The following is a 26,185-nucleotide window of genomic DNA, read 5'->3' as shown; positions in this document are numbered from 1 at the left end:
CCAAACTTGACTTTCATGATTATCTTCTAAATCATAACAACACTTACCATCAATTTCATCCTCGTAGCCCTCTCTCCCATGTATTTCTGGGATGTCCACTATAACAAGAAAGAAAATTTAAAAAAATCAGTCATAACAGGTTTGAGTGGCTAAAAGGCAGAGATGCCACCTTGCTGAAAATGACTCCCCAGCATTGTGGGAAGCTAAAAAATCGCATCTGCTTCTAGATCATTTAGTATTGCAGATTACTGGATCCGTCCCCCTTCAAATGACTTGACTTTACTTCCAACAACAACCAGAAGAACAGAAACAATAAGAAAGGCCTTAAGTGCCCAGTAGATGCTCTCTTGTATCTTTATAATAACTGTTATTTACAACCAATGTAGGTCTGAGTTTTATCTAAGGCAACTTCAGTGGTCTCTCATGTCCATCATCAGTCACATGACTGTAATGTTCATCTGGTATAGCACACGACCCCTCCTCATGAATGCATCTAAGTGGACACAAAGCATAAGAGTATAAAAGTTTCTCCTCTGGATTGCAATAAATGTAATTTAAGTCACATTTCATCATTATATGTTTTAATGTATTTATAGAACTAGAACTGGAAAGAATGTTATAACGCCTGTCCACCCCCACATATCCATGCTAATACTTTTCTCTTTCCTTCCCAATCTATTTTTCCCATTGGCTTTCTTCACGGTTTAGAATAGATCAAAAAAAAAAAAAGAATAGATCAAACATAGGCACCCAACCTGACTCGCCCAGGCTTGAATAGAGCTAAGTTAATTTACTCCGAATTTTCTCCAGTATTATCACTGTCTATCTTTTTCTTTTTTTATGATAATTTTTTTGGGGGAAGGGGGGTGGCTAATACAGGTCTCTATTTACTTTGCTGTCCATCTTATAGAAATCAGAGCCAATGGAAATTACCTGTCTAAAAGGGTAAAATATTTAAAAAAGAGAATCAAATATGTGGTGAAGAACAGGGTCTTATCATTTCTTCCTGTCTTATGAGTTAATTATGCCTGTCGGCTATCAGGTCAAAGTGGCACCAGCGAATGTATGTGGCCCTTCAGAAATTTCATTCAACTCAAAGTCAGGTGAGCTACCTTGATGTCAGCACTATAAATTTATATCCAAAAAAGTCAAGACTGAACACAAACTCAAGCTTCCAAAGAGCTAAACTATCAAACAAGAGGAACAAAAGGACTTCAGACCAGCCTGAACATCTCCCTCATCTGCACAAAATCTCGGGGAAGATCTACTTGATCATGACCTGAACTGAGGATCGATCCATCACTGCCACGCTTGGCATTCAGTCTTTCTCTGGAGGCAGAGGTTTTCATTCCGTTAGAAGTCTTCCTCATTCCTGGCCAACGTGCTAAAGCACAATCTCATCCTCTTCGTCACCAGTGAAGGATGTGTAAAACAAAATGCCAAGACCCCACTGGAAAGGATGAATGCCACGTGGCACCGATCCTCCATAAATCCAGTCTGTTCCTGGCATGTTTGTAGCACAGCAACTCGTACCTGCAAGCCCCGCCAACTTCCGCACCTCAGTGCCCATCCCTACACTATTCTCCAGGCCTCTACAATGCAGGCTGTGCCCTTGGAATGAAGACGGAAACATGAATCAACAAGAGGCAGGTGGTATCTGTCATAGGGATCAAATCAGGCTCATGGAAATTAACTCTGAGGTTTTTTTTTTTTTTTTTTAAATCTTACGAGAAAAACAAACATGGAAGAAAACCATCACATTTCTAACAATTAATCATATTTATGGGATGCTTATATGTCTTAACACCTTCATGGTTAAAAGAAGCAGAACACTGGATAAGAAAGAATTTGTGGATCAACCCAGGATGAAAACTGCAGGGCTCCTGCCAGTGACTTTTGGGCCAAATCCTGTTCTTGCTTTTAGGGATTCCATCTCTGCCAAGGATGTGACAAAGTTTTGGAGGCTAGAGTGCCATCTTGCTCCATCTCACACCCTCAGGGAAGAATTCTTAACACACTATTGATCACCAGCTGGAAAGGAGTGGATGTGGCATTGATCTTGGAGGAAAAAGGGTAAGAGGATGGTAATGACTATGAGAACATTTTGTCCCAGGAGATCACAGCCACTTGTCTCTGTGGGCAGAGGACTGGATGAGATGACCCTCCCCCCCCCGCCCCCCCCCCCAAAAAAAGGTCCATTTTTAAGGTTCTATGAAATTGATTACCCAGATGTGGCTGAGATTTCTGCACCTGGAGGATCAAAGGCTACTTCAGGTGAAGAACACTTTAGAGGCTTGACTTGGCTTTTTGCATAATCACTGCTCCCAGGAGTTTGGGTGAGTGGGAAGGGGTCAAAAAAAGGATAAGTTAATCAACATTTTCAAAAGCGCATCTGTTCATGAAGCCTTAAAGAAAGAATGACCCACTGGGGAAAACCCCAATAAAGGGAACATTTGTACAAAAAGCCATTTACTTTGATAGCAATTTTCTCTAGTCCCTTTGCTAATATTCTTGATGTCTGTGTTTGGTTAAGAGCTTTCTTTCTCAGAAGCCTCTTTGCTCTTCATGGGCCACTTTCCTTTTCTGTTGAGGCCAAGAGAGAAACTTCAGCCTGTTTCCTCAGAATGCTGGCAGGGTGTGTGGATGTCCACTGGGTCCCTGTAGTTCTAGTAAAGAAAAGGCAAGGGTGGGTTGGAAGGAGGAGGAGTGAGCCAGGAACTCAAGGCAGAGACTGGAAGCAGCACCTTCCCAGGCAGGGGACAATAACAGCCAGCGAATGAAGACCTGGCTGGAGAAGAGAGGCAGAGCAAGGACCTGGAACTTAACTTTTTAAATGAGGAAAAACTTGGAGAGGACATTCCAGGACTCTTTTAGGAGGTGTGTGTGTTTGTGAGTGGGTTGACGGAGAGTGCAGTGAGCCCCACCTTTAAAAGAACGCAGATCAGGAATGCATCTTACCACCCACACGACTTCCACTTTCAACCTTTGTGCTTACATGACCCTGCTTCCTTCTGGGCCCCCGTGTGGATTCAAGCTCAGGTCAGTCTGACTCCAAAACCTGAATTCTGACTCTCAGTACTGTACTGGGGCCAGAGAAGACCCTCTTCCTTCAACTCCTCCACCTGCGCACACAAATTCTCTGGCTATGGGCAGAACAGTGCATTTCACCTAAATCATCCCTGTGTGCGTGTGTGCTCGGTCACATTCGACTCTTTGTAGCCCTCCAGGCTCCTCTGTCCATGGAATTCTCCAGGCAAGAATACTGGAGTGGGTTGCCATTTCCTCCTCCAGGGGAATCTTCCCTACCCAGGGATCAAACCCACGTCTCTTGCATTGGCAGACGTCTTCTTTATCACTGCACCACCTGGGAAGACCATTCCCATAGAGAAAACAGTCTGCCTTGTCTTCATCCCAGTGGGCTGGATACACAGTGTCTGGGTGTTTGCCTGCATTGCTGGCTCACCACTTTGATGGGAACTCACCAGGACTTCTCATGAACGTGAGGATGTGGTGATCTGAAATTTGGGGCTTCATGTTTTTCATGATAGACATTATCCAGAGAGGGAAGGCGGGCTTTCATTGTTCTTCATAGAGCAGTGTTCACTTACTGACTACCAGCCAATCAGCCAATTCTCATTAAGAGGGTCGACTACGTGCCAGGGAGCCATATAGAGGAGTTTGGGAAATGAAGATGTATGGGACCTGGTGTCTACAACCAAGGCCCTTCAGTGTGACTGGGAAGCAAGGACTCACCATGCCAAAATAGCACAAAAGAAAGGGGGCTGTTGCGGAGGGACCTCAAAGTGCTGATGGAGTTGGGGGCAGGGATTGGGCAAATGAGGGTGGGCCACTGCTGGGAAAAATGTGGGAGGACGAGGCAGCAGCTTTGGAATGGAGGCTGCTGCCAGGAGTGGGGAGAGGATGGGGAGTCCAGCTCCTTTCTCTGATGGGTATGGACTGTCTCAAACATGGCACCTGAGCCTTTAAGCTTGTACACTGATCTCTTGGTTTGGGGCGTGAATTCATTTTTTTTAGATCCACTGAAGAATTCAAAGAGATTGCCTTGCCTGGTCACAGATCTCCTCCTTATATGTCCCTACATCAGAGTCACGTCTCTGCCCACCTCCCTGCACCGGCTACTGCAGACCAGCAGAGCAAGAGGAAGAACTCATGAGTGCCTGGAAGGTAGCTGAACAGAATTTTGAGAAACTAAGTGATTAGAGTAGCCACTACTTAGAAAACAAACAAAAGACCCAATTCAGGAAAACCTGGTCATTTTCATATTGACATTGCATCTCAGGCCAAATGGTCCACTCGTTTCCCTTAGCATTGCGGAGAGGTGGGTTAGGTACCCAGTGAAGAGTGAGTCAAGGTCTTACCTGTCTCCTATTATCCTGATTTTCCTATAGTGGCTAGTTACTAAGACATCCTCTGGACTGTTCAGCAACCCCCCTCCACCCAGGAAGAGTTGAATATTCTCCAGCATCCTTGTCAGTAAATTGCAAAGGTACGGCACAAAAGAGGAACAGCCATACCAGTCACGAACCGAGCCTACTCTAGGGAGATGTGTATCTCCCAGAGGGGTTTGGAACACTGCCTGGCAGTGTAAGACCACACATGCCAGGCAGGGGAAATACCCCAGACACTCCAGCCTGCAAGTGGAAAATTCCCCCTGAGTGTGGTGTAGGTCTCAAACAAAAATGCTTTCTCTCATTTAGATTTTCCTTCCCACCCTTCCTCTCTCTTTACACACACACACACACACACACACACACATTTTGCTCTCTCCCTCATCTTTTTCTTTCCCTTCCTAAATTAGGATCCTTTGGGGTTAGAATGTTTTTCTGCAGTTACAGAAAAATTTGACCTTCCCTTTCACTACATCTCTCATATGCTGTGGTCACTGCAACTGTATTTTCATTGACATTGTTCTGTTTAGTTTTTATATCAAAAAAAAGAGCTTCACAAGATCACTAAGAGAGTGAGAAGTCTGCCCCAAACCACTGGCTGCTTTTAGATAAATGGTTGAAGATCATCCTCGGGTCACTTGCACACTGATCAGGACACCAACATATGCTTGCTGGCTTTTCTCTGAAGAGTTTCTTCCAGGCCAGCTCCGAGCAGTGGCTTGAGAGGCCTGGTGGGAGCAGATGACAGACTGGCCACCCAGAACATGCAGTGGACACACTCAGGACTGCACCTGGAGGGGAGCACTTCGGGATATGGAGGAGCACTGGGCTGGGAGCACTGCCCTGGGAGCGGATTGCCTGCTCATCAGAGTTCCACCACTCCACTCAGGTGTGGGGGCTAGGATGAGCATCTAAGCAACCTGTGTCTCAGCTTCTTCCCCTGTACAGTGAGCACCGGTGTTCTTTCCTGCCCAAAAACCCTATTGTCTTTACAGGAAGACAATGAGAAAGCTACGATGGTCTTTCTTTTGAGGGCTGCCTGAAAAGGCCGATATTAGATAAGGCAGCTTTTGCAGAAAAGAGCTCACTGCCCCAGTCTTTACCCCAGGTCTGTCCTCTTCTGGGTGTGTCCCACCTGAAGTCGTCCACCTTAAGTTCTGTGGGGATGGAGAAGACCACGCAACAGACAGGCGGGGGGAAACCACGAGACCCCACGTTTTCAATACTTGCTCATTTGGCTTAGAAATCAATCCTGCTAACTGGCAACTGAAGAACTGACAGATCAGGTAAATAGTGTACCAAATTTGAAGACTCCACCTTAGCTAAGGTGGGGCTGATAAAACCAGGTGAGAAGCCACTTAAACCACATGTCCACTCAACCCATCAAACTGCAATCAGCTTTTAAGACAAGGATCAAAGACATGCCTACACAGGAAATCATTGAAATCATTCATTTTCACAGGTACCAAGTGTCATCACTTCTATTCAAAGAGGAAGAAATTGAGGAAGGAGAGTAGAAAAATGCAATAAGTCATTGAAGAGCTCAGCAGCAGACCTGAGAGTCAGCCACATTTTCGACACCTTGTTTGGGGCTGTGATTTATTTGGGATTAGCTCTTGGCCACTGAGAGTCCTTGCTGAGTTTGATTCCAAGTTCCTGAAGCCCTCAGGTCAGTTAAATCACTGGACCACTCACATGGGAGTAGCCTTCAGAAAATCCTCTCAGCCACTTTGTTTTGATCCCAGCAGGAGAAGCAACACTGTGATCTAAACAAATGAGAAATCATGAAGGGCTAACAGATATTTCTTGGCTCTTCAATGTGTTTAATTTGATTTACTATTTAGTATTGGCTGAAGGTTCCTACTCCCTACCACACTTAATTTCCCTAATTCAGTTTGTTCATCCCCAGTTGCCATAAGGAGCCAAAAGTTCAGCTGTAGATCAAAATTTTGCCAAAACCCCTCCATTAGAGTCAGGCTACTTGAGAGCCCTTCATCCCGTGCTGGGTTTGGCTTGAATTTAGAAACACCACCAGAAGATCTTTTATCATGGGTTTTTATCTCTTGAACTATAGCCAAATGTATGCAAAGTCATGGAAAAAATTTTTTTTGCAGTTTTCAAATGGTTTCAAGCAGGAAAAGAAAAGGGGGCTTGATCTGTGATATTTAAGAAGACTTTGAACATGATTTTCAATTATTTTTAGTTGAATTATCAGAAGGAAACACTAAAAAGGACTGAAAATATAGACTACAAATGACAAGGTTGTGAAATGACCTAATAATACTTTCAAGTGTGGAGGCGGATGAGCATCTGAGGCCAGAATGGCTCCACTGAGCCCCAATAATCCACATGAAAATAAGAAAAAGGAGGCAGCCAGTAAAATGTTTAATTATAGATGGAGGCTTCATGATTGTGTAGGCTGGAAAAAACCCAGTAATGCTGATGGAGGAAAATTCTGGAATCTCTCCTTTGCTCTGCTTGTTGTTGTTCAGTTGTGTCCGACTCTTAGACCTGCAGCATGCCAGGCTTCCCTGACCTTCACTATCTCTCTGAGTTTGCTCAGACTCATGTCCATTGAGTTGATGATGCCATTCAACTATCTCATCCTCTGTCATCTCCTTTTCCTCCTCCTTCAGTCTTTCCCAGCATCAGGGTCTTTTCCAATGAGCTGGCTCTTCACATCATGTGGCCAAAGTTTTGGAGCTTCAGCTTCAGCTTCAGCTTCAGCATCAGTCCTTTCAATGAATATTCAGGGTTGATTTCCTTTAGGACTGACTGGTTTGATCTCATTTGTTGTCCAAAAGACTCTCAAGTCTTCTCTAGCATCACAGTTCAAAAGCATCAATTCTTCAGCACTCAGCCTTCTTTATAGTCCGACTCTCACATCCTTACATGACTACTGGAAAAGCCATAGGTTTGACTAGATAGACCTCTGTTGGCAAAGTGATATCTCTGCTTTTTAATATGCTCTCTAGATTTGTCATAGCTTTTCTTCCAAACATCAAATGTCTTTTAATTTTGTGGCTGCAGTTACCATTTGCAGTGATTTTGAGGCCCAAGAAAAGAAAATTTGTCATTGTTTCCACTTTTTCCCCATCTATTTACCATGATGGGACCAGATGCCATGGTCTTTGTTTTTTTGAATTAGGTTTTAAGCCAGCTATTTCACTCTCCTCTTTCACCCTCATCAAGAGGCTCTTTAGCTACTCTTCGCTTTCGTTGCTCTAGATCTTTGAAAAATCAGAGATGTTCTTCATTACTGTAAGTGGAAGCCCCAACTTTAGGTTTGGTCTCCTGTATAAATGCAACAGGGCTTCCCAGGTGGCGCTAGTGGTCAAGAATCTGCCTTTCAATGCAGGAGACATAAGAGAGGCGGGTTCAATCCTGGAGTCAGGAAGATACCTTGGAGGAGAGCATGGCAACCCACTCCCATATTCTTGCTTGGAGAATCCCACGGACAGAGGAGTCAGGTGGGATACAGTCCCTAGGGTTGCACAAAATCGGATGACTGAAGTGACTTTGCACACACGCATGCACACGAAGGATCTGACATGCTTTTCTGGTGGGAGGCCTTGGTGGAGGGAGGTGAAGAAAGTATAAGGATGCCCGAGGATGAGAAAAGGGGCCACCAAGAGAAGGGGAAGATGGACTTCCCTGGTGGTCCAGTGGTTAAGAATCCATCTGCCCATGCAGGGGACATGAGTTCGGTCCCTGATCCAGGAAGATTCTACCAGATGTGAAGCAACAAACCCCGAGCACCCCGACTACCAAAGCCTCAGTACCTGGAGCCTGTGCTCTGCAACAAGAGAAGCCACTGCAACGAGTAGCCCTTGTACTGCAATGAAGAGTAGCCCTTGCTTGCTGCAACTAGAGAAAAGCCCTCACAGCAAAGAAGACTCAGTGCAGCCAAAAATAAAAAAAAAATTTTAAAAATACATTAAAAAAGTAAAGACAGGAGAGGTGCAGAAGGGGAACAGTGGGGGCTAAAGATGAACCACACTCAATCCAATCGCGCATAGGTCAGTGGGGACAGGTCCTCCTTGAGGAAAGAGGATGTGACAGTGGCCTTGTCAGGTGTTCAGAGCCAGGAAGCTACAGCAATGGTGAGGGCTAAGGCTTCCCATAGACAGCATTACGAGCTTGTACTCCTCGTCTTCAGTTGGCCAAGGCGGATGAAGCACCATGGGGCTCCTTGGGCCCCCCACATCAGCCCCTGTCTAGGTCCTAGTGGCTATCTTTTCACCTCAGTACCAGCTTCCCAGGTGGTGCTGGTGGTAAAGAACCTGCCTGCCAACTCAGGAGACATACGAGATGAGAGTTCCATCCCTAGGTGGGGAAGATTCCTGCAGTAGGGAATAGCTACCCACTATATGCAGATGATGGAGAAGGCAATGGCACCCCACTCCAGTACTCTTGCCTGGAAAATCCCATGGATGGAGGAGCTGGTGGGCTGCAGTCCATGGGGTCGCTAAGAGTTGGACATGACTGAGCGAGTTCACTTTCACTTTTCACTTTCATGCATTGGAGAAGGAAATGGCAACCCACTCCAGTGTTCTTGCCTGGAGAATCCCAGGGACGGGGGACCCTGGTGGGCTGCCGTCTATGGGGTTGCACAGAGTCGGACACAACTGAAGCGACTTAGCAGCAACAGCAGCATATGCAGATGACACCATCCTTATGGCAGAAAGTGAAGAGGAACTAAAAAGCCTCTTGATGAAGGTGAAAGTGGAGAGTGAAAAAGTTGGCTTACAGCTCAACATTCAGAAAACAAAGATAATGGCATCTGGTCCCATCACTTCATGGGAAATAGATGGGGAAACTGGAAACAGTGTCAGACTTAATTTTTTTGGGCTCCAAAATCACTGCAGATGGTGATTGCAGCCATGAAGTTAAAAGATGTTTACTCCTTTGAAGCAAAGTTATGACCAACCTACATAGCATATTCAAAAGCAGAGACATCACTTTGCCAACAAAGGTCCGTCTAGTCAAGACTATAGTTTTTCCAGTGGTCGTGTATGGATGTGAGAGTTGGACTGTGAAGAAAGCTGAGCACCAAAGAATTGATGCTTTTGAACTGTGGTGTTGGAGAAGACTCTTGAGGGTCCCTTGGACTGCAAGGAGATCCAACCAGTGCATTCTAAAGGAGATCAGTCCTGGGTGTTCTTTGGAAGGACTGATGCTAAAGCTGAAACTCCAGTACTTTGGCCACCTCATGAGACGAGTTGACTCACTGGAAAAGACTCTGATGCTGGGAGGGATTGGGGGCAGGAGGAGAAGGGGACGACAGAGGATGAGATGGCTGGATGGCATCACGGACTCAATGGGCATGAGTTTGAGTGAACTCCAGGAGTTGGTGATGGACAGGGAGGCCTGGTGTGCTGCAATTCATGGGGTTGCAAAGAGTCAGACACGACTGAGCGACTGAACTGAACTGAACTGATAGCATTCTTGCTTGGAAAATCCCATGGACAGAGGAGCCAGGTGGGGTCACAAAGAGTTGGACACGACTGAAGCGACTTAGCACACAGCACACACACCAGCTGTCACAAGTGCCCTAGAAAGCGATGAGGAAGACAACGCATCCCCCAAGGTCCTTGTGTCCCTTCTCCCAGCCCCTTGGTGGCAGTAGGGAGACGCAAAGAGAGGAAAAGTTTAACAGACTGTGCGGAAATGAGCCTCGGTAACCAGCAGGCTGACTGAGAACAGGGCTTTGGTCAAGGCCACCTCAGGTTCAAAGCTTTCTCTGCATTCCCTTCATTACTAGAGTTGGTCGCTCTCTAGCGAGTTCCAGAGGACTCCAGTTCAGCGTCCAGTTAATGAGTCCTGCCGCCTGAGAAAGAAATTGCCGCTATTGAAAGCCAGACCTGGAGCCCTATCACTCCTCTTCCGGATGAGAGCCTTTGCCTTTGGGTACATCAGTTAATGATACTACAAGGGTTCAGTTTTGCACAATTACACACACAAGACAAAACAAGCTTGTGGTGTGTGTGTGTGTGTGGTGACATAGCTCTAGCTCACCCACATCTTGTTCTTGTGCTGCTCCCCGCAATTGAGCCATCAAGAGTTATACCCCCCTCCCAAAGAATTATACCCTAGCCTCATGCCCAAGAGGCAGGAGTCCTGGATTTTTGGCAGGTTGGAGAAAGTGCAAAGATCTCCTGTATGGCTGTCACACTATCCATTATGCTCAGAGTCACACCACTATGACCACTTGGTCTAAGCGCACAGTAGAAATCAGGGTAACAACTCTTAAAAGAAATGGTGTTTTGGACTAATGGGTCTTTTGGCTTCTCTTCTACTTGCCATTCCTTACTGGAGCCACTTGGGGCTAGTAGCTTCACCTGTACATTGAAACCTCCCACTGGAAAACCACCTTATCTACTACCCTTCCTCGGGTCACATTAGCCCTGAAGCTCCTCAGAAAGGAGCTGGGTGCATCCTTCCAGCTGGGTAAGCCTGCTCCTCTCAGGGCCGTGGTCATGGTGGGGGCCCCAGGTACAAGGTCCCAAAGACTGGGGCCTTTCCACTGGCCTGTGGGCTGGCTTGTGGCCGTTGGAATATTTTTGTCTGTAGCACAATACCGGGCATTGACCTTAAAGAATGTGTTTTTACATGAATTTTTTAGTGGAAAACATAAATAAATAACAGCAAGGCACAGCACAGTCACTCTTTGAAGAAACCAAGTGGAACTCATTAATCATGGAGAACAGGGCTCTGTCTGCTGAACTCAGGGACAGAATTAACTCCCGGGGCACAGTGGCCACAGTCCCAGTGAGCTGCGACTTATAGCCAGGCTCACATTCTCCACAAATGGGCATTGAAAAAGTCCCTGCAATTAAGATTTCCTCCGGTTAAGTGTCCTAAAGTTTTCCCCTGCAAGCACTCCCCCTAATTTAGAGAGACAGCGACAGAGATTATGTGGCTTGTGCGCATGATAGGGGATATAAGGCAGGCTGTCCACTAGCTTGTTAGCATCTCAGATGGAGGCAGGTTCACTGTAAAAGGTAGACTCCAGGCTTCCAAGGCGTCTATTATAAAGTGTAAACAGGCACAGCACTTGACCCACATATTCTGTTCCAGAGAAACGTGAACAAAGAGGCAACTGTAAGGATCTTCATTACAGTACTGTTTATCATTGTAAGGAAAACTAGACACAACCTGAATTCCCACCAGCAGGGAAGCAGTTAATAAACTATGGTACATCCACATGATACAAAATGCTGGACCACATTTAAAAAGGATTGTGTAAGCTTGTCGGCATGCAACAAAGTAGCCCCAAGACTGTCAAATGAAAAGAAGCACATTATCCAGCCAGGCGATCCAATGCTGATACTGTTTACACGAAACCAAAGCAAACTGCATAATTAGACATGAACATATACATTTGTAAAGGTATAAAACAAGTCCTGAAATTATATACCTTGAACAATTTCTCATGGTTCCCTCTGGGAGGGGAGTGGGACTGGTTAACAACGAAATGAACTTTAAAAAAAAAAAAACGATTTGCAGTTTTTGAGGCTATTGCCATGAATAACTCTCAAGTTGAAAAGAAATGAAAGGAAGCCTAGTCAGATATGAACCTAAAGTTTCCCACAATGACCTTCTTCAGTATCAATAACCACTCTGGCCATGAGCCTCCAAGAATAGGTGTTTTCTCCACTCAATGACCAGTCCTGCCTCTGGCTTGTCTGTTGCTGACTCTTCAAATGGCCTTTCCTATTTCTTGGCTTGATGCCCACGGGACTTTAGTTTTATTGGGAGCTTGGAGGTCAATGACAGCAAAGCGCAGGAACAACTATTTTATTGGAAAGAGAGTAGAAGGATTCTGGGTCTCTTGCTCACTGGCCTTGGGTCAAGAATGGATTCTGCTGTTTGCCCTGAAGCACCAAGACTGTGCATTGTGCCAAGCAGAAACCATACTAAGAGGGGGTCTGTTCTTTGGCAAGTGCCCAAATCATGTGTCCATTCCAGGCTTAAGTTTGGGGCCAAAAGGAACTCCTTCCTCCACACAGTGCAAACGTAGCCTGGCTGTGGCCTGTGGCCCGATGCCTTCTGAGGGTCCAGGTGTCTGATGATATCTAACCTGAAGACATACTCCAGTGCACTTGATCTGTGTCAGGCTTCATTAAATCCTACACTATTCCTAGCCTTTAGTTTATTTATATAAGGCGATCTTTCCCCTGCTGATCATAAGGCCATCAGCTGGTGCTTCTCCTCTCCCCTCCTTTTCCTCTGGTTGGCTTTGTTTTGTGTTTTCTTTGGGCCCTCACTGAAATGGATGAAAGGCAAATTACAGCTGCAAGAGCCCCAGTGATGCACACAAAGAGAAAACAAGCCGCACCTACAGATCTGCAGTTTGGCTCAGATGTGGAGATCACAAAGCGGACAAATTAAAACTTAAAAAATGAAGCTCTTTTCATCAGAGATGATAGAAAGGCCAACAACATTTGTGCCAAACAACTGCACAGTCTGTGAAGAGAGGTGATGAAAACAACCCAGGGCCATAGTCGACTGGCCGGGGTGTGGGTATCTGGGCCAGGAGGGCAGGGTCTTGCTTCAACCACAAGAATGCACATTTAAACCATCATAAAGGGCCAGGTAGGCGCCAAGACAGATCCAACTAGGCCTTGACATCTGGTGTTTATGATCCATGGAAATACAATTTCTGTAACATTTATGCTTGGGTTAGGTCTGAAATACCATACTGATAACAGTGCTGTGTTGACGCCTAAGATCAGAATCGTAACAGTCTCTGCTCTTTTGGGGAAGAGAGAGAATGTGTATAGACCAAGTCTTGGGATCAGAACCAAGGCAGGAAAAGCAGTGGTGAAATTCTCAAAGGTGGCTGCAAAAACAGTAATGCTAATAAAGCATACACGATGGCTAATTTAATTCACTGGCAAATCTGGTCCCAGGCCAGCTTATGAAAATGTTGACTGAGCCTGACTCTTTGTTGGAAATAAATGCTTCTGAGATGTTTTAATTTTCATCCTTTGCTACCAGGAACAAATGGCTTTAAGGATAGCCAACTGCTATGTGGACAAAATGGGTCATGATGCTCATCGTTAGAGGTAAAAACAAGGCTCTGCTCATGGACATTCAACTCTATTCTCCTGCAGAGGACAGACAGTGACATCTCTAGTGAGCCAGCTGTAGCGACTGCGGATCTGAAAACCCAGAAGCCTGTTTTCTTTAGCACCACTTGGGCAGGTTGATAGCTGTAAAAAGCACTTCTTCCTGGCTCTAGGTTTAGAAAGGAAGAAAAGCAGGATCCTGGCAGAAATAGGCTCTTTTGGACCTGCTCCTTTCCTTGGGGGCCATTAGGAATATTCTCAGACTCTAAGGGTTTGGGGTTGATACTTTTAATACACCCCACAAATATAGGGGGGTGGAAAATTCTTCCATCATCACTTTTGACCACCATCTAGAAACACTGAATTGCTGTGAGGCTGTCTTTCCTAGATCTTCTCTTTTTCTTTCCCCTAATAACTCTCTGATAAAATATTTTATATATCTATGTCACTAAATATGGACTTCCACAATGGCTCAGTGGGTAAAGAATCTGCAGGCAGAGTAGAAGACACAGGTTCAATCCCTGGGTCAGGAAGATCCCCTGGAGATGGGAATGGCAACCCACTCCAGCATTCTTGCCTGAAAAATCCCATAGACAGAGAAGCCCGGTGGGCTACAGTCCATGGGATGGGGTTGCAAAGAGTTGGACACGACTGAGCACATAAACTCATAGTCATAATTCATGTTACTAAATATTCAATAAAGAGAACCAAATACTCATCAAATACTTCTGAAAAGATCTGGCTTTTCAAGTAAGTTTCCCCAAGTTCCTCTCCTCAAAGTTTTTATAGAATATTCCTTTTATAAAATTTTCCACCATGATATTTCCAGGTTCCCAGTAATCATATAATTATCTTCATTACTTGCTCCAAAGTCTGGAATATCTTTGAGCCTTGAACATACTGTAAGTTCCCGTTTGGTCTGGGAAAGTGCTCATAAATTGGAGATTGACGTCCCCGTGGAAGTAATAATTTGGTAGGCAAGGGGTAAGATGTTGCCACTTCTTCTCCAAAGGAAACTATCTGTCTCTGCAGAGCTGAGAACATGATTCAGCTTTGCTAGTCCCAGCCCCTGGGGCCTTGTGAAAGTAGAGTCCCATCTCCAGGGATTTGCCATCAAGAGAAATTTTGTGGAATCACATGGAGTAATTTAGCACTTAGCAACTTTTGCAAAATCCCACACCAATCATAAAAGCTGGCTCAGCTGCACAAATTGGATAAAACTCCTAACAAGCAGTAGTAATAAAAATAAAAGGAGAAGTTGACATTCAGCCTCAAGGAGAAAACCCACCTACTTTCCACAAAAATGCCCTCTAGCTCAGAAGGTGATGTATAAACTTTGCAAACATCAGTTTGTTCAAAGCCTACATCTGAACTTTGTTCTCATAAGCCAAGGTGGGAAAAAAAAAAAAAAAAAACAGATGTTTGTATAAAAATATCATCATTTTATTACATTCCACACAATACATTTTCAAATAGTTTTCAACGTCCACAAGGTATTTTGACACACAGGCAACTGAGCAATGCAAGAGATGTCACAGTTATAGGGCAAGGGGATAAGAATAGGAAGTAAAAATCTTTAAGTTTTCTTGTTTTGCTGTTGTTCTTTGGTAATTTTCGATTATTTAGGTGTTTACTTGCCTGCTAGCTTCATTTTTAAAGACGCAGTCTTCTTAAAGATGGGGTATCAACCTCAGAAGTATTACTGGATTTCCTATCCTATTCTGGCTTTAATCCCAATAATGTGGGACAAGGGAAAAGATAATTTACTTTCAGCATTCTGTTTTGTCAATGGCAATGCTATGATCCTGTTTTTCTTTCTTCTGCCTTCACAGGCAATTAAGGGATAGCAATTGTTAGCATAATACCAAGAAAGGGATTTTTTTCACTCCAGAGATAAGTGTTTCCCTCCTGGAACTGTTAACATGAAAGCTCTACTAAGGCAAAAACTTTACCAGCCTGAGCTAGACCTTCCTTTCATTCATTTATTTTTTAATAGTTGCTATCACCTCTTTGTCTTCTGAGAAGCAACTCTAAACATGCATGCATGCATTCACCTGTCCAGTCTATTTTTTTTTTTTTAGAAGAAAGGGACCCTTCCCTTCCTCCATGAAATACAGAATTTTGCTTTTTAAAGCTGCAAGGCATGACATTACAGAACAGCTGCCCTTTTAGCATAGTACCTGGATAATACTATGAAAGCTGCTGGGGCCGAGAGAGTGGAGAGAGACAGAGAGAGAGAGAGAGAGACAGAGAGAGAGATGTGACATCCCCAGCTGAAGTGCATTATGGGATTCACAGAGATTTGAGCAGTCTCATATTCTCAATAACAGCATGTACATAAAGATGATGCCACCATGGGGCATCAGATAAAGATACAGCAAATTCACAAAGTTGTTCTTCTTTTAGAGAAGGGAAATCCTCATGGGTGTATGGTAACTCAGACAGTTGCTACACCGGCCGGACTTCTCAGGTGTAATTTCCTGACACCATGCTTCCATGGGGTGCTTATAGGGATGTCAATCATTTCAAGGGAACGCCTGGCCCCAAACACCTCACTGGATACGGACACCCGAGATAAAAAGCCCTCATGATGGGCATGAAAGTCATTGTAAGGTATCCATGGTACCCTGCCACCCCTCCTCTCTCTCCCCCTCTTTCTTTCTCCATCTTCAGCTGGGGTAAGACACGTCTTGAAATCTCAAGGTAGCTCATGCTCTAGGCTTTCATCTTCCTTTTTTGGCAGGGCTGCTGTGGTTGAGACAGACTAGCTCTTTGAAATAGAGTAAGAGTGGGAGAGCACCATTCTTTCAGGAGGATGAAACAAACCAGATGCGAAAGTTGAGTGTGCGTTTGTTGGAGGAACCTATGTGAATATTCCAGAAGAATGCTAAGTCTCTCTCCCGCAAGCAGCCAAAAAAATCATTAGTATTTTGTTCTCAGAAGGTACCTGGAGGCTTTCAGCCCAGGCAACCATCTTTGGAGAGAATCTTACACTTCCCCAGTGGATTCCTAGCAGGAAGGTGAGAAATAAACACCCCCAAGCCTAAGCCCCAGTACACTGAGAATCTTGTTAAAATATGCATTTTCTATCAATGAAATTGGCTTCATTATTGAATCTATCCTTCATACAATATCATTAGGCAATTTATCTCTAACATCCCTCTCCCTGCATTGCTTAGAGAGGACAAATGGGCAGCAACGGATTTATCTTCCTTATACCTTCTCCTGACGAAGCAGTAACATCTGGAAATGCCAGGCCAGCCTATGAGGGTGTATTTACCAGATGCCATGAATGCTTTAAGGGGTAGCACATTAGTACATTTAAACAAATGGTAACTTTTTATTCTCTCATAATATTCAAATAAGTCAGGGGAACAGCCTTTTATTTTAGTGGCTATAGATTCAGGCACACATTAACACCATGAAAGGAAAGCAAATGACCCCCTTTCCCCCATATTTTACAAATGATATTAACCATGATCCATATGATACCAAAGAATACACTTTTTTAATCTTCTTACTCCACCCCATCCCCTAGTGGGCAGAATGAACCCCCTGGGGTGAGGGTTGTTTTTTTTTAAAGACAACATTTCAGTCCTTCCTTCTCCACTTCCTCCTGCTCTCAACAGGCTACTGCTTTTTCATACATCAGTCTCAGAATGGTTATTCTCTATGACTTATTCCAAGATTGGACTTAACTGATAAAAGCTAAACATTCATTATGAGCTTCTCTTTTATAAGGCAACATGAGACAAATTTGCTTCAGGGCTGGAAGTAAGGGATGGTTCCACAGGCACCCAATGGCTGTTACTGTGTAACTTCAGAGACACCCCAGACGGGACTAGCTAGGAGTCATGTCTGGTCTGAGTGCAGTGGGAGAACCTTCTCTTGGGTCAGGTGGGTGGGGCCTGGGGACAGGGATGGGAGGGGCCACATTTCTTCTCATGTGACGTCTAGTTTTAGGTACCTGGAGATGACAATGGTAAGCCAACAGAAATCCAGCCAGAGCTAGATAAGGCAACAAAAAGCTTCAATCTCTTCTCCAAGTAAACAGAACTAGTACAGTATATTATTTTCTGGAACATGTACCCCCGGAGAAGTAACACAAGAGTTAAAGGGGGCCCTCTCTGAACACACTCACACACTCCCCCCCACCCCAATGAACCAGTCTCTCTCTCACACCCACGCACACACAGAGCTATTCACAGGCGCAAATGTATACTATGTACAAACACACAGATCCGGGTTTCCCCTCAAGTCTCCTGGCAGACTGCCCACCAGAGAGGAGGGATGGGCTAAGGCAAGGGGAAGAAACAAGGAACCAGTCTCTGGAAGGAAACCAGCTGAGCCGTGAGTTGTGAGGTGCTTAGGGGCGTGTCTCTTCTCGTATTCCAAGATGCAGCATTGTAGAGTTGGGGTTGGGCGGTTTGGAATCAACAAAAGGAAAACAAAAGAACCCGAGGAGAATGGTCGGGATGGATACGAGCGCACAGGGTTTGGGCCCAGAGACAGAGATGTCTGAGCGTTCACACAGAGACTAGGCGAGGAGGAAAAAGTGCAAATCGAGGCAACGTGTTTGCAGTCTTTCTTGTTTGATTTGGGTGCGGTCCTTGCTTCGGCCCTCAGCAGTGCGAGCTGCGGTCTTGCTCTAGCTTAATGGTTAGGGTGGGTTCCACCGCCAGAGGGGCCCCGTTGGTGTAGTGGGAGGTTTTGTAGGTGATGGAGTGATCAGTCTTCTTGGCCGCATAGCGGAACCGGTGGTAGTGGAGCACCAGGGCCAGCGCGACGGAGACCAGCACCAGCACGGCGCCCCCGGCGGCCATAACGTAATACCAGTAGGCTGGGATGGGCTGCACGGGCACCGTGTCCACTGTGGGCTCGGTCCCCGGTAGGAGGGTGCCCCCTGGTGGAGAGACACAGAAGAGTGTTGCTAGGCTGAGAGCATGCAGACTAATCCAAAAACTAATTAAAAAAAAAAAAAAAAAGAAAAGAAACACACACATATTTTGGAGTGGATAGGGAAGGGGACAGGGGAACAAGATGGTACTGAGTATTTAGGGTGGGCCAAGCACTTTTCAGTGATTGATATTACCTCCTACTTACAACCCTATCAGGTAGGTACTCTCGGACCCATTTTACAGATGGGGAAATAGAGGCTCAGAGAGGTTAAATGAATGGTTATATAGCAAGTAACTGGTGAGTATTGTATTCAACCAAGAGCTGTATGATTCCAAAACTTTTCTTCTTTCTGTTAAACTACGATACTCTATAATATGCAGAAGCATTATGATTCTCTCTCTCTCTCTCTCTCTCTCTCTCTCACACACACACACACAGGAATACATTCAAGTGATGTTAAAATGACTTCTGGGATTCCATAGGACTGATTCTCTGAATGGGTGGAAATAACAATATTTGGTCTGGCTGGCCAGCATTCTCAAACAATGTATTAATTAGGCTGGTTAGACTTGAAGGGGAATTCCACTTTGGTTTGCCAAGGCTTCCATGCCCACTGAAATCAGCCTGGTCTTGTCTAAACAGGTCAATTACCACTGTCAAGCAATGACTAACACATCTTCATTTTTTAATTGAATGGAGGATTTAAAAAGCTGATTGGAAGGATGTTGCAACCAAAAAATGTGGGTGCAAAACGATAGTAGGTATGTGAGAGCGACAGTGAATAAGTGAGAGCAACGGTAGGGAGAACATTCTAATCACAGAAAAGATAGAGGATGGAAGAGAAGCTAGCAGAGGATTTACAAGGCAACCACATTCACTGGCCAGCCTCTGGTTGCCATGGAGATGATGTCGTAGATTTAAGCCCAGGGTAACTCTGGGGAAAGGCTGGCTGGAGTCCCATTTAATGCAAAACAGTGCTACAACTTGATTCTCCCAACGATTTACATCAGATGAGAATCTGGCCCAAATGGGACTAGGAGCTTTTGAGCTTGCCAAAACCAGACATGATCTTTACTTCTGAAAAATGATGTATGCTTAACCTATGAAAAATTCCTCCCTAGCTGCTTACATCAAGTAGAGGTGGCCAGAAAGATGTGTCCTCTCTATCCGTGGAATATCCCAGGTGGGAGCCACAGTGGTGGGGGAGGAGATGCTGCTGCCTTCTCCTTGGTCCTAACCCTGTGGGTGCATCTCTGCTCGACGTAGACAAGGCTTATTGATATTTTCATGCCTCCCTCACAAGACGTGGAGGTCCTCAAGCAGAAGCACTGGCTCTCATCCTGGTTTCTACCTCAGGATATGTATGCACCAAGAAGGCTCTCCATAAATGCTTGTGATTAAAAGACTGAACGGAGGTGAAGACTCCTATTTCTGAGTCAGTGTTTGCCAACTCCTGCAGCCTGAACCCCGGAGCACCTCTCTTTGATTTGGGGGATAGCTGAGGGGTGAATCAGACCTGAGGCCTTCTCAGAAGTGTTAGAAAAGTGAGAGCATTTTTCTTGGAAAATCTCTCAGAGCCTGTTCACTTTTCCAGCTCTTAATCACTGACTCCTCTAGTTTCAGGGAATCCCCTTGTGCTAGGGTACAGGGTTCGTCGGTGCCTCTGAGCCCATCAGAAGTGCCACAGGGTTGGGAGGAGCTATGACAAGGATGTGTCACCAGCACACACCCTGGCAGCTGCGGCCGCCGCCCCTGGGGTGGAAAGGATTCCAGAACCCCAGGGTCACCACCACGCCCCTTTTTACACTGTCTTCTTCCTTACCTCCTCCTCTATTTGTGTTCACTCCCAGACCATTTCCACCTTTTAATAATTTCATTACTGTAGCTGAGAAAGCTCCCTCCCTCCAGTCCTCCTCCCCTCCCTCCCTCTTTTTGTGACCATATTGAAAATTATGCATGGAAACAGAAAGAGAAAGCAAAGCCCTGAAAACGGCTCCTTGAAGTGGCCAGCTCGTGAGTCATAGGACGTGGTGTCAACTCGTTATGCAGGTCACCAAGAGGATCTGCTGCCTGGCAACCATCCTGCCGATGGCTTTTCATGTGGGCTCAGAAGAACGCATGAGAAACAACAAAGTGTGCAGAGATGGACTCCAGATTCCTCCGGGCCACCTGCCTCTCCCCAAAGGGTGTCCTCGGGTCTGCCTCTGATTTCCATTTGGCTCCACAGTGAGACCCACCCTCTAATGAGGCCGCAGCTCAGCCATGAAGGGAAAGGAAGGCAGTAAGTCCACAGGGATTAACTCCCCCTCTGAAGCGCCTGACCAGACCACAGAGCAGGAGCACTCATTTGTGTCAAGCATAAAACAGTCACAACTGCTCTCGCCCCACTGTCACCACATCATCTCAGTTCAAAAAGCTGCTTTCCCTCAGCCACAATGCTGGTTCTCAACACTAAATACACTGCCTCATCTCCCACCCCCAGGGCTGGGGCTGAGGCCTTCTTCACTTGACTCCTAAAATGTTGCTTATGATAGCCACAAAGCTGGGGCATGGTGGGGAGGATCTAGGGGACAGTAGAGAACCCGCCTGCCAAAGATAGAGACATAAGAGACTCAGGTTCAATCCCTGGGTCAGGAAGATCCCCTGGAGGAGGGCATGGCAATCCACTCCAGTATTCTTGCCTGGAGAATCCCATGGACAGAGGAGCTTGGTGAACTACCAGTCCATGGAAGTTGCATAGAGTCAGACATGACTGTAGCAACTGAGCACTGGAGAAGAAGTCACGTTATGTGGGTTACAGATTCAGAATCAGAGCTAGAAACCTGGCCTCAAGTTCTGCTCTGCTCTGGAAGACAATCCACTTTCTCATAAAACCTTCCTCCCATTTCCTGCTAATACTCCCCTCCCCAGAAATGATCACTATGTAGAAAATTTTAGTGACAGAAGCCATTTGGTGGACGACATCATATTGGCTCCTTAAACATTTTCCTTGGACATTTGTTTGGAGAAATGAGAAAATATACTATGTGAATTTGTGTTTTTAATGTTAAGACAGTCAGAAAAGACAGGATACAGCTAACAGTCCTCCTCTCATCCCCCTCAGGCAATTTTTGATGACCTGCAGTTGGGGGCCAGAGTTTCTTAGGACCTTCTCCAGCTAAAGAGACTCAACTCCCACAGGCTGCTGCTTTAGAATCTGGCTCTGCGGCAGTCTTCAAGGGCTGTATGCTAATGAGGCTGTGGTCTGCCAGCCAGAGAAAAGGAAGGTCAGTAGGGCTTAAGTCCTTTTCCAGAGCACCTTCCTAGATAAGGGCAGCAATCCCAGGAATGTTGGATGGATGGATGAATAGATGGGGTACGGGGGTGGAAGGTGGCTAGACGAATGAGTGGACAGCTGAATGGAGGAATGCATATTGGACCAACATTCAGACTTCCTTGAAAAAACCTTGATGACCTAATGGTACTTCACAGAATAGTTATTCTTGGAAAGTGTTAGATTCTGTTACCTCATACCATGCCTCTACATTAAAATGCAAAAAGGTGCCCCCTTTGGGCAGATGCTGGTGAGTGGCTGCATTTTAGCCCCACTTGCCCCCTCAGCCATATGAGATGCCCGGGCCATTGCTTCACAACTCAGGAGCTGGAGACATGCCCCCCAGGATGGGAGAAAAAACTCAGGTGACTTCAACTTTGTCCAACACTGATGATGTGCTCACCTGAAGAGTCCCTTTGATTGTTCAAACTTCCCCCATGTACTCACAGACTTTGATTTCCCCCCAACTGAAAGATGCTTTCAATGCCTGTTCTATTTTTCATGAATTTCCACCTTCTAATTCTGTATACAGTTTTCTCATCATGTAAGATAATGAGAAACAGAAATTTAAATAGTCAATAATTCCAAGTGTATTTGCAAGGTTGAGTAGGCTTCCACCTGTAAAAGTTCTGAGCCCCCTGGAGAAAGGGGTGGTGCGAAGGTAAGAATTTAAATTCTGAGAAACAATAGATTCTAAGAAGTTCTGCACGGCAGGATAATACACTTGATCTTAGCCAAAAGGCCGAGAAGTGATATGGCAGTATAACAAAAAAAATTACACAGTAGGTAGGTTCTTTCCATTCCTGTTGTGCAAACAGGGTTACTGAATTAATAAGCAGCTGGGAAATGTGAGCATAACTACCGCTCTAATGAGTGGAGACTTCCTGGGTGCCAGGCATTGGACTACTTATCATCTTCATTCTTCATGTCTCTCAGATGGGAAAGTGGGGAACCTGAGAGGATAAGTGACTTTCTCCTGGTTTTGCCTGGAGGAAAACTGGGGAGGAGGACGGGGGCAGCACAGAGTGGAGCCCGAGAGATGGCCCAGAGCTTTCGGAGGAAGCGCACACGGCTGGGAAGCAGCGGGGTCAGGACTGGAAGTACGTGGACCAAATCTCCTCCCGTGCTGGAACCCAGGGGTCAGAAAATGAAATCTGGCTCTCAGCCTATTTCTGTACATTTTGGAACACAGCCACCCTCATCACATATGGCTTATGGCTGCCTTTGTGCTATAGGCACAGTGAGCCCCAGCCACACAGAGTGTCATAGAGCCCAACATGTTCACTATCTGTCCACTGACAGAAAAAGTGTGCAGACTCGGCTCTAACCACGTGGGGTGGAACAGGAAGCAGACCTCTCCCTTTCTGCTTCTTTCTTGTGTCTGAACCTGTCTGCGGATTGTCTCAGTCAACTTCTCACTGAATCACCAAAAAGCGAAAACATCTCCTGCAGCTAAGTTTATGAAATGTCCTCCGGACCTGGAGGAGTCACCCAGGTTTCCAAGAGAAATGTTTCAAAAGATACCTAATGTACGTAAATCATCTCTCTTGGAGCGGGGAAGGAGGGTTCATTGCAAATCAGAACTGTTTCAGGCCTGGCCTGTCTGCAGTCTCGCCTGTGTAGGTTGAAAACAAAGAGCTGGAGAAGGGGCATTTCAGTTAAAACATTTATTTAATTTGTGAGATTAAACAAACAAAAGACAAAGCTGGCTTCTCTAGAGAAGTTTATAGAAGAGGGTCGAAGAACGTGGTCACGCCCACAGATCTGTTCGGAAGAATGTAGAAGTATAAAATTGCCCTTCGAAATGACTCTTCATTTGCCTGCACTCAGTGTGTGTATGTGTGTGTGTGTGTGTGTCGGGGTGGGGGCGGGGGGCGGTCATTGGGAGATTTCCACTCAGTTAGTAGGAAAGCTACTGCCTGCCCCCACCCCAAGACCTGCCTAAGACACCCCTAAACCCAGATCCATGGCTGCCTGAAGTCTGAACACTTGTCCTCTCTTTGGTGGCACTTAGATTACTTCTTTTAAATTAAGGCTTGTCCTTTCTGTTCCTGGAGTGAGGAAAAGTCAGTGAAAAAAATTTTCTTCTCCCCTTAGAGAAACCGATGCTGGCGGCAGTTTAGGTGAATGGTAGACTTGCAGGGCGATGTGTCAGACCTCTGCGGCTCGAACCTCACAAAGGACGCCTTGGCGTCCCCTCGGGCAGCAACAGCAGCCGGGCAGTTAGTGGTTCACACGCATCTCATCCCCAGGCTCCCCCGCTCAGCAACACCTAGCTCTGATCTGGCAGCTGGGGACCTCAGGGGGAGGGGTCCAAGGAGAAGGAGTCACACCCCACAGCTGCCTATCTGGAGTCCTGGCAGGGGCTGGGAATACTTCTCTGCCTTTCATCAGAGGATTACGGCGAGAACGCCATTTAACCCTCACTGCATCTTGCAAGTGCTTCTAGTCAAGAGAGCTGTGGGAGAAAGGGATGCCAGAGAGAGGGGAATTTGAGGCTCATCCCAGGTCTTGTGCCCTGGCATAGGGGGCATTACACTGGGGAGCAAAGTCTCAGGGAGGCAGCCTATTGGCAGATCAACCAGGGATAAGGGTGGGGATGGAAAGATGGGGAAGAGACATGGCAGAGATGGACCAGTTGGTATGAAATAACCAGACCTGAAAACCTGAGACACAGGGTCAAACCCTAGGCATCTGTCACTGCCCCAAATGGGTCCCCTCTATGCCCAGGAGATAGCCTGTGCTGTCCTCTTTCTCCTAGTTTTACCTGGATGAAAACTGCAGAAGACTGAACGAAGGGAGGCCCAAGAGATAGGGCCAGCAGCCCTCAGAGCTGGTCTGAGACATAAAACCCACGCTCACAGCTGTGAGCAGGAGCTACTGAAGCTCCGCCATCAGTGGTTGACGCGGCACTTTTGAATCCTTCACGCTCACTACCACCCATGCCTGGGACTCCCATGGGTCTCTCTGCTCCCGCTCTGTTCGAAGCCCACAGCCTCTAACAAGAACAAGAGCTCTTGCTTCCACTGCAACCTGCTAAAAAAAACTACCTGGTAAACAACCACAGAACTCAGATTATGGGCTTTATATATTTTTACTGGCTTCCTTATTATTCTTTTTACTCGTACTGAAAAAAGAAAGCATTGGTTAAGAAAAAATAATCCATCACCTTAATTACACCACTTTTCGGTTCTCTATCCCACCCCCACGCTTTACACAGTTTTTCATTTGTTAAAGCTCAAATTCTAGAAAAAGATACATGATGACACTATGTCTATAGCCACTGCTTAAAAAATAAATAAATAAAAGCACACCCAGGCTACATTGTTTAGAACAACAGCAAGAAAGTCTTTTTAAACATCACATGACAACACAGCTTATTCATTCCATCTCCTCCTCGTCCCCTCTCTACACGGCTCTCTTTTTCAGTGTGGCTTGTGTCTCTTCACTACTGACTCATATGCTGGGACACAATCAAAGCATATATACCAAGCAGAAAACACAAGGTGATTCGAATAAAAAGAAAACGTTCCATGGCAAGAGATGAGTAAGAGGCAGAAAATGAAAGACACTTCACAATATAAAAGATCAAGACTATCTAATAAGCCTCAGTCCAGAAGCCACTTTTGTTGCATTGCCTTAAAGGTTTACCTAGCATACATTGGTCTCTCATAAAGAATGAGATTGCTTCTGTCTCATGGTAAATTTATAATGGAAAAGAAAAACAATCTACATTCAAAAAAAACCATACTAACAATATATGCCTGTTGTTAATAGGGTTTCACCATCAGCTTTCCATATCCTGCTTGCCCAAACCTGATTTCTCTGTTTCTCTATTTGAGTGAATAGCCTGGTTTAACTCCCAAGGCATTCACTCTCCCACCAAGAGAAGGCTGCCACCGCCCTGACCCGGAGAGGTCAGTAGGTTAGGTAGAGCGAACGTCCTCTTTCCTCTCCCAAATGGAAGGTTTCGCTCAAGTCAAAACCCAGAGATGTCTACTGAAGTTAGAGGGGCTTTAGCCCCCTTCAACCCTGGCCCTGGGTTCATCTGGCTACCAAGTCAGAGTTCCATATAAAACTTGCCGACGTGATCAACACTGTCCATTCTCAATTCCCATTCTGCCTTTGACTCCTGAGCCATGTCTCTGGAGTTTGGTTTCCTCCTTCCAAAGATGCTTGTTATTTCCCAAGACCACAGCCGTGGGCCAATCCATGCCACTCTAGGGCTGCCTGTGCTTAAGCCCCAAACCAGCCCATCGGAAGCAAACTGGAAATTCTTACCTTGGAGTCCCTAAGCCCTGTGTTTATTTTGGCTAAATGAGCACTGCAGCTCTGAGGCTATTTTATTTATATATATATTTTACAAGAGAACACGACTGGCCTGTGAAGCCTCATGGTAAACACAGCCTCTGCGACAGCACATGTGCCCTGGTTTGTTTATTCACTTACAGAAGCAAAGCACTTAGCCACTGAACTTGTCAGTCATGGAC

The 26,185-nt window shown here is 45.7% G+C and overlaps 1 protein-coding gene and 1 pseudogene across 4 annotated transcripts in view; both read right to left on the bottom strand.

Annotated features, from left to right (window-relative positions):
- Positions 1-26,185, bottom strand: part of NRP2 (neuropilin 2) — a 120,174-nt gene that overhangs the window by 5,622 nt on the left and 88,367 nt on the right. For 2 of the 4 annotated variants that reach the window (XM_019975603.2, XM_019975610.2), the window contains exon 16: positions 48-98. In XM_019975603.2, coding sequence (XP_019831162.2) covers positions 48-98 — 51 coding nt within the window. Of the gene's footprint in view, positions 1-47; positions 99-14,904; positions 18,387-26,185 lie in introns of those variants that run through there. The other 2 variants (XM_019975618.2, XM_019975627.2) reach the window with 1 other exon arrangement.
- LOC139179260 (U2 spliceosomal RNA) lies at positions 22,341-22,449 on the bottom strand (annotated as a pseudogene).

Source organism: Bos indicus, chromosome 2, assembly GCF_029378745.1.
Source record: "Bos indicus isolate NIAB-ARS_2022 breed Sahiwal x Tharparkar chromosome 2, NIAB-ARS_B.indTharparkar_mat_pri_1.0, whole genome shotgun sequence".
NCBI lineage: Eukaryota > Metazoa > Chordata > Mammalia > Artiodactyla > Bovidae > Bos > Bos indicus.
This window is presented reverse-complemented; position numbering and strand designations above follow the sequence as displayed.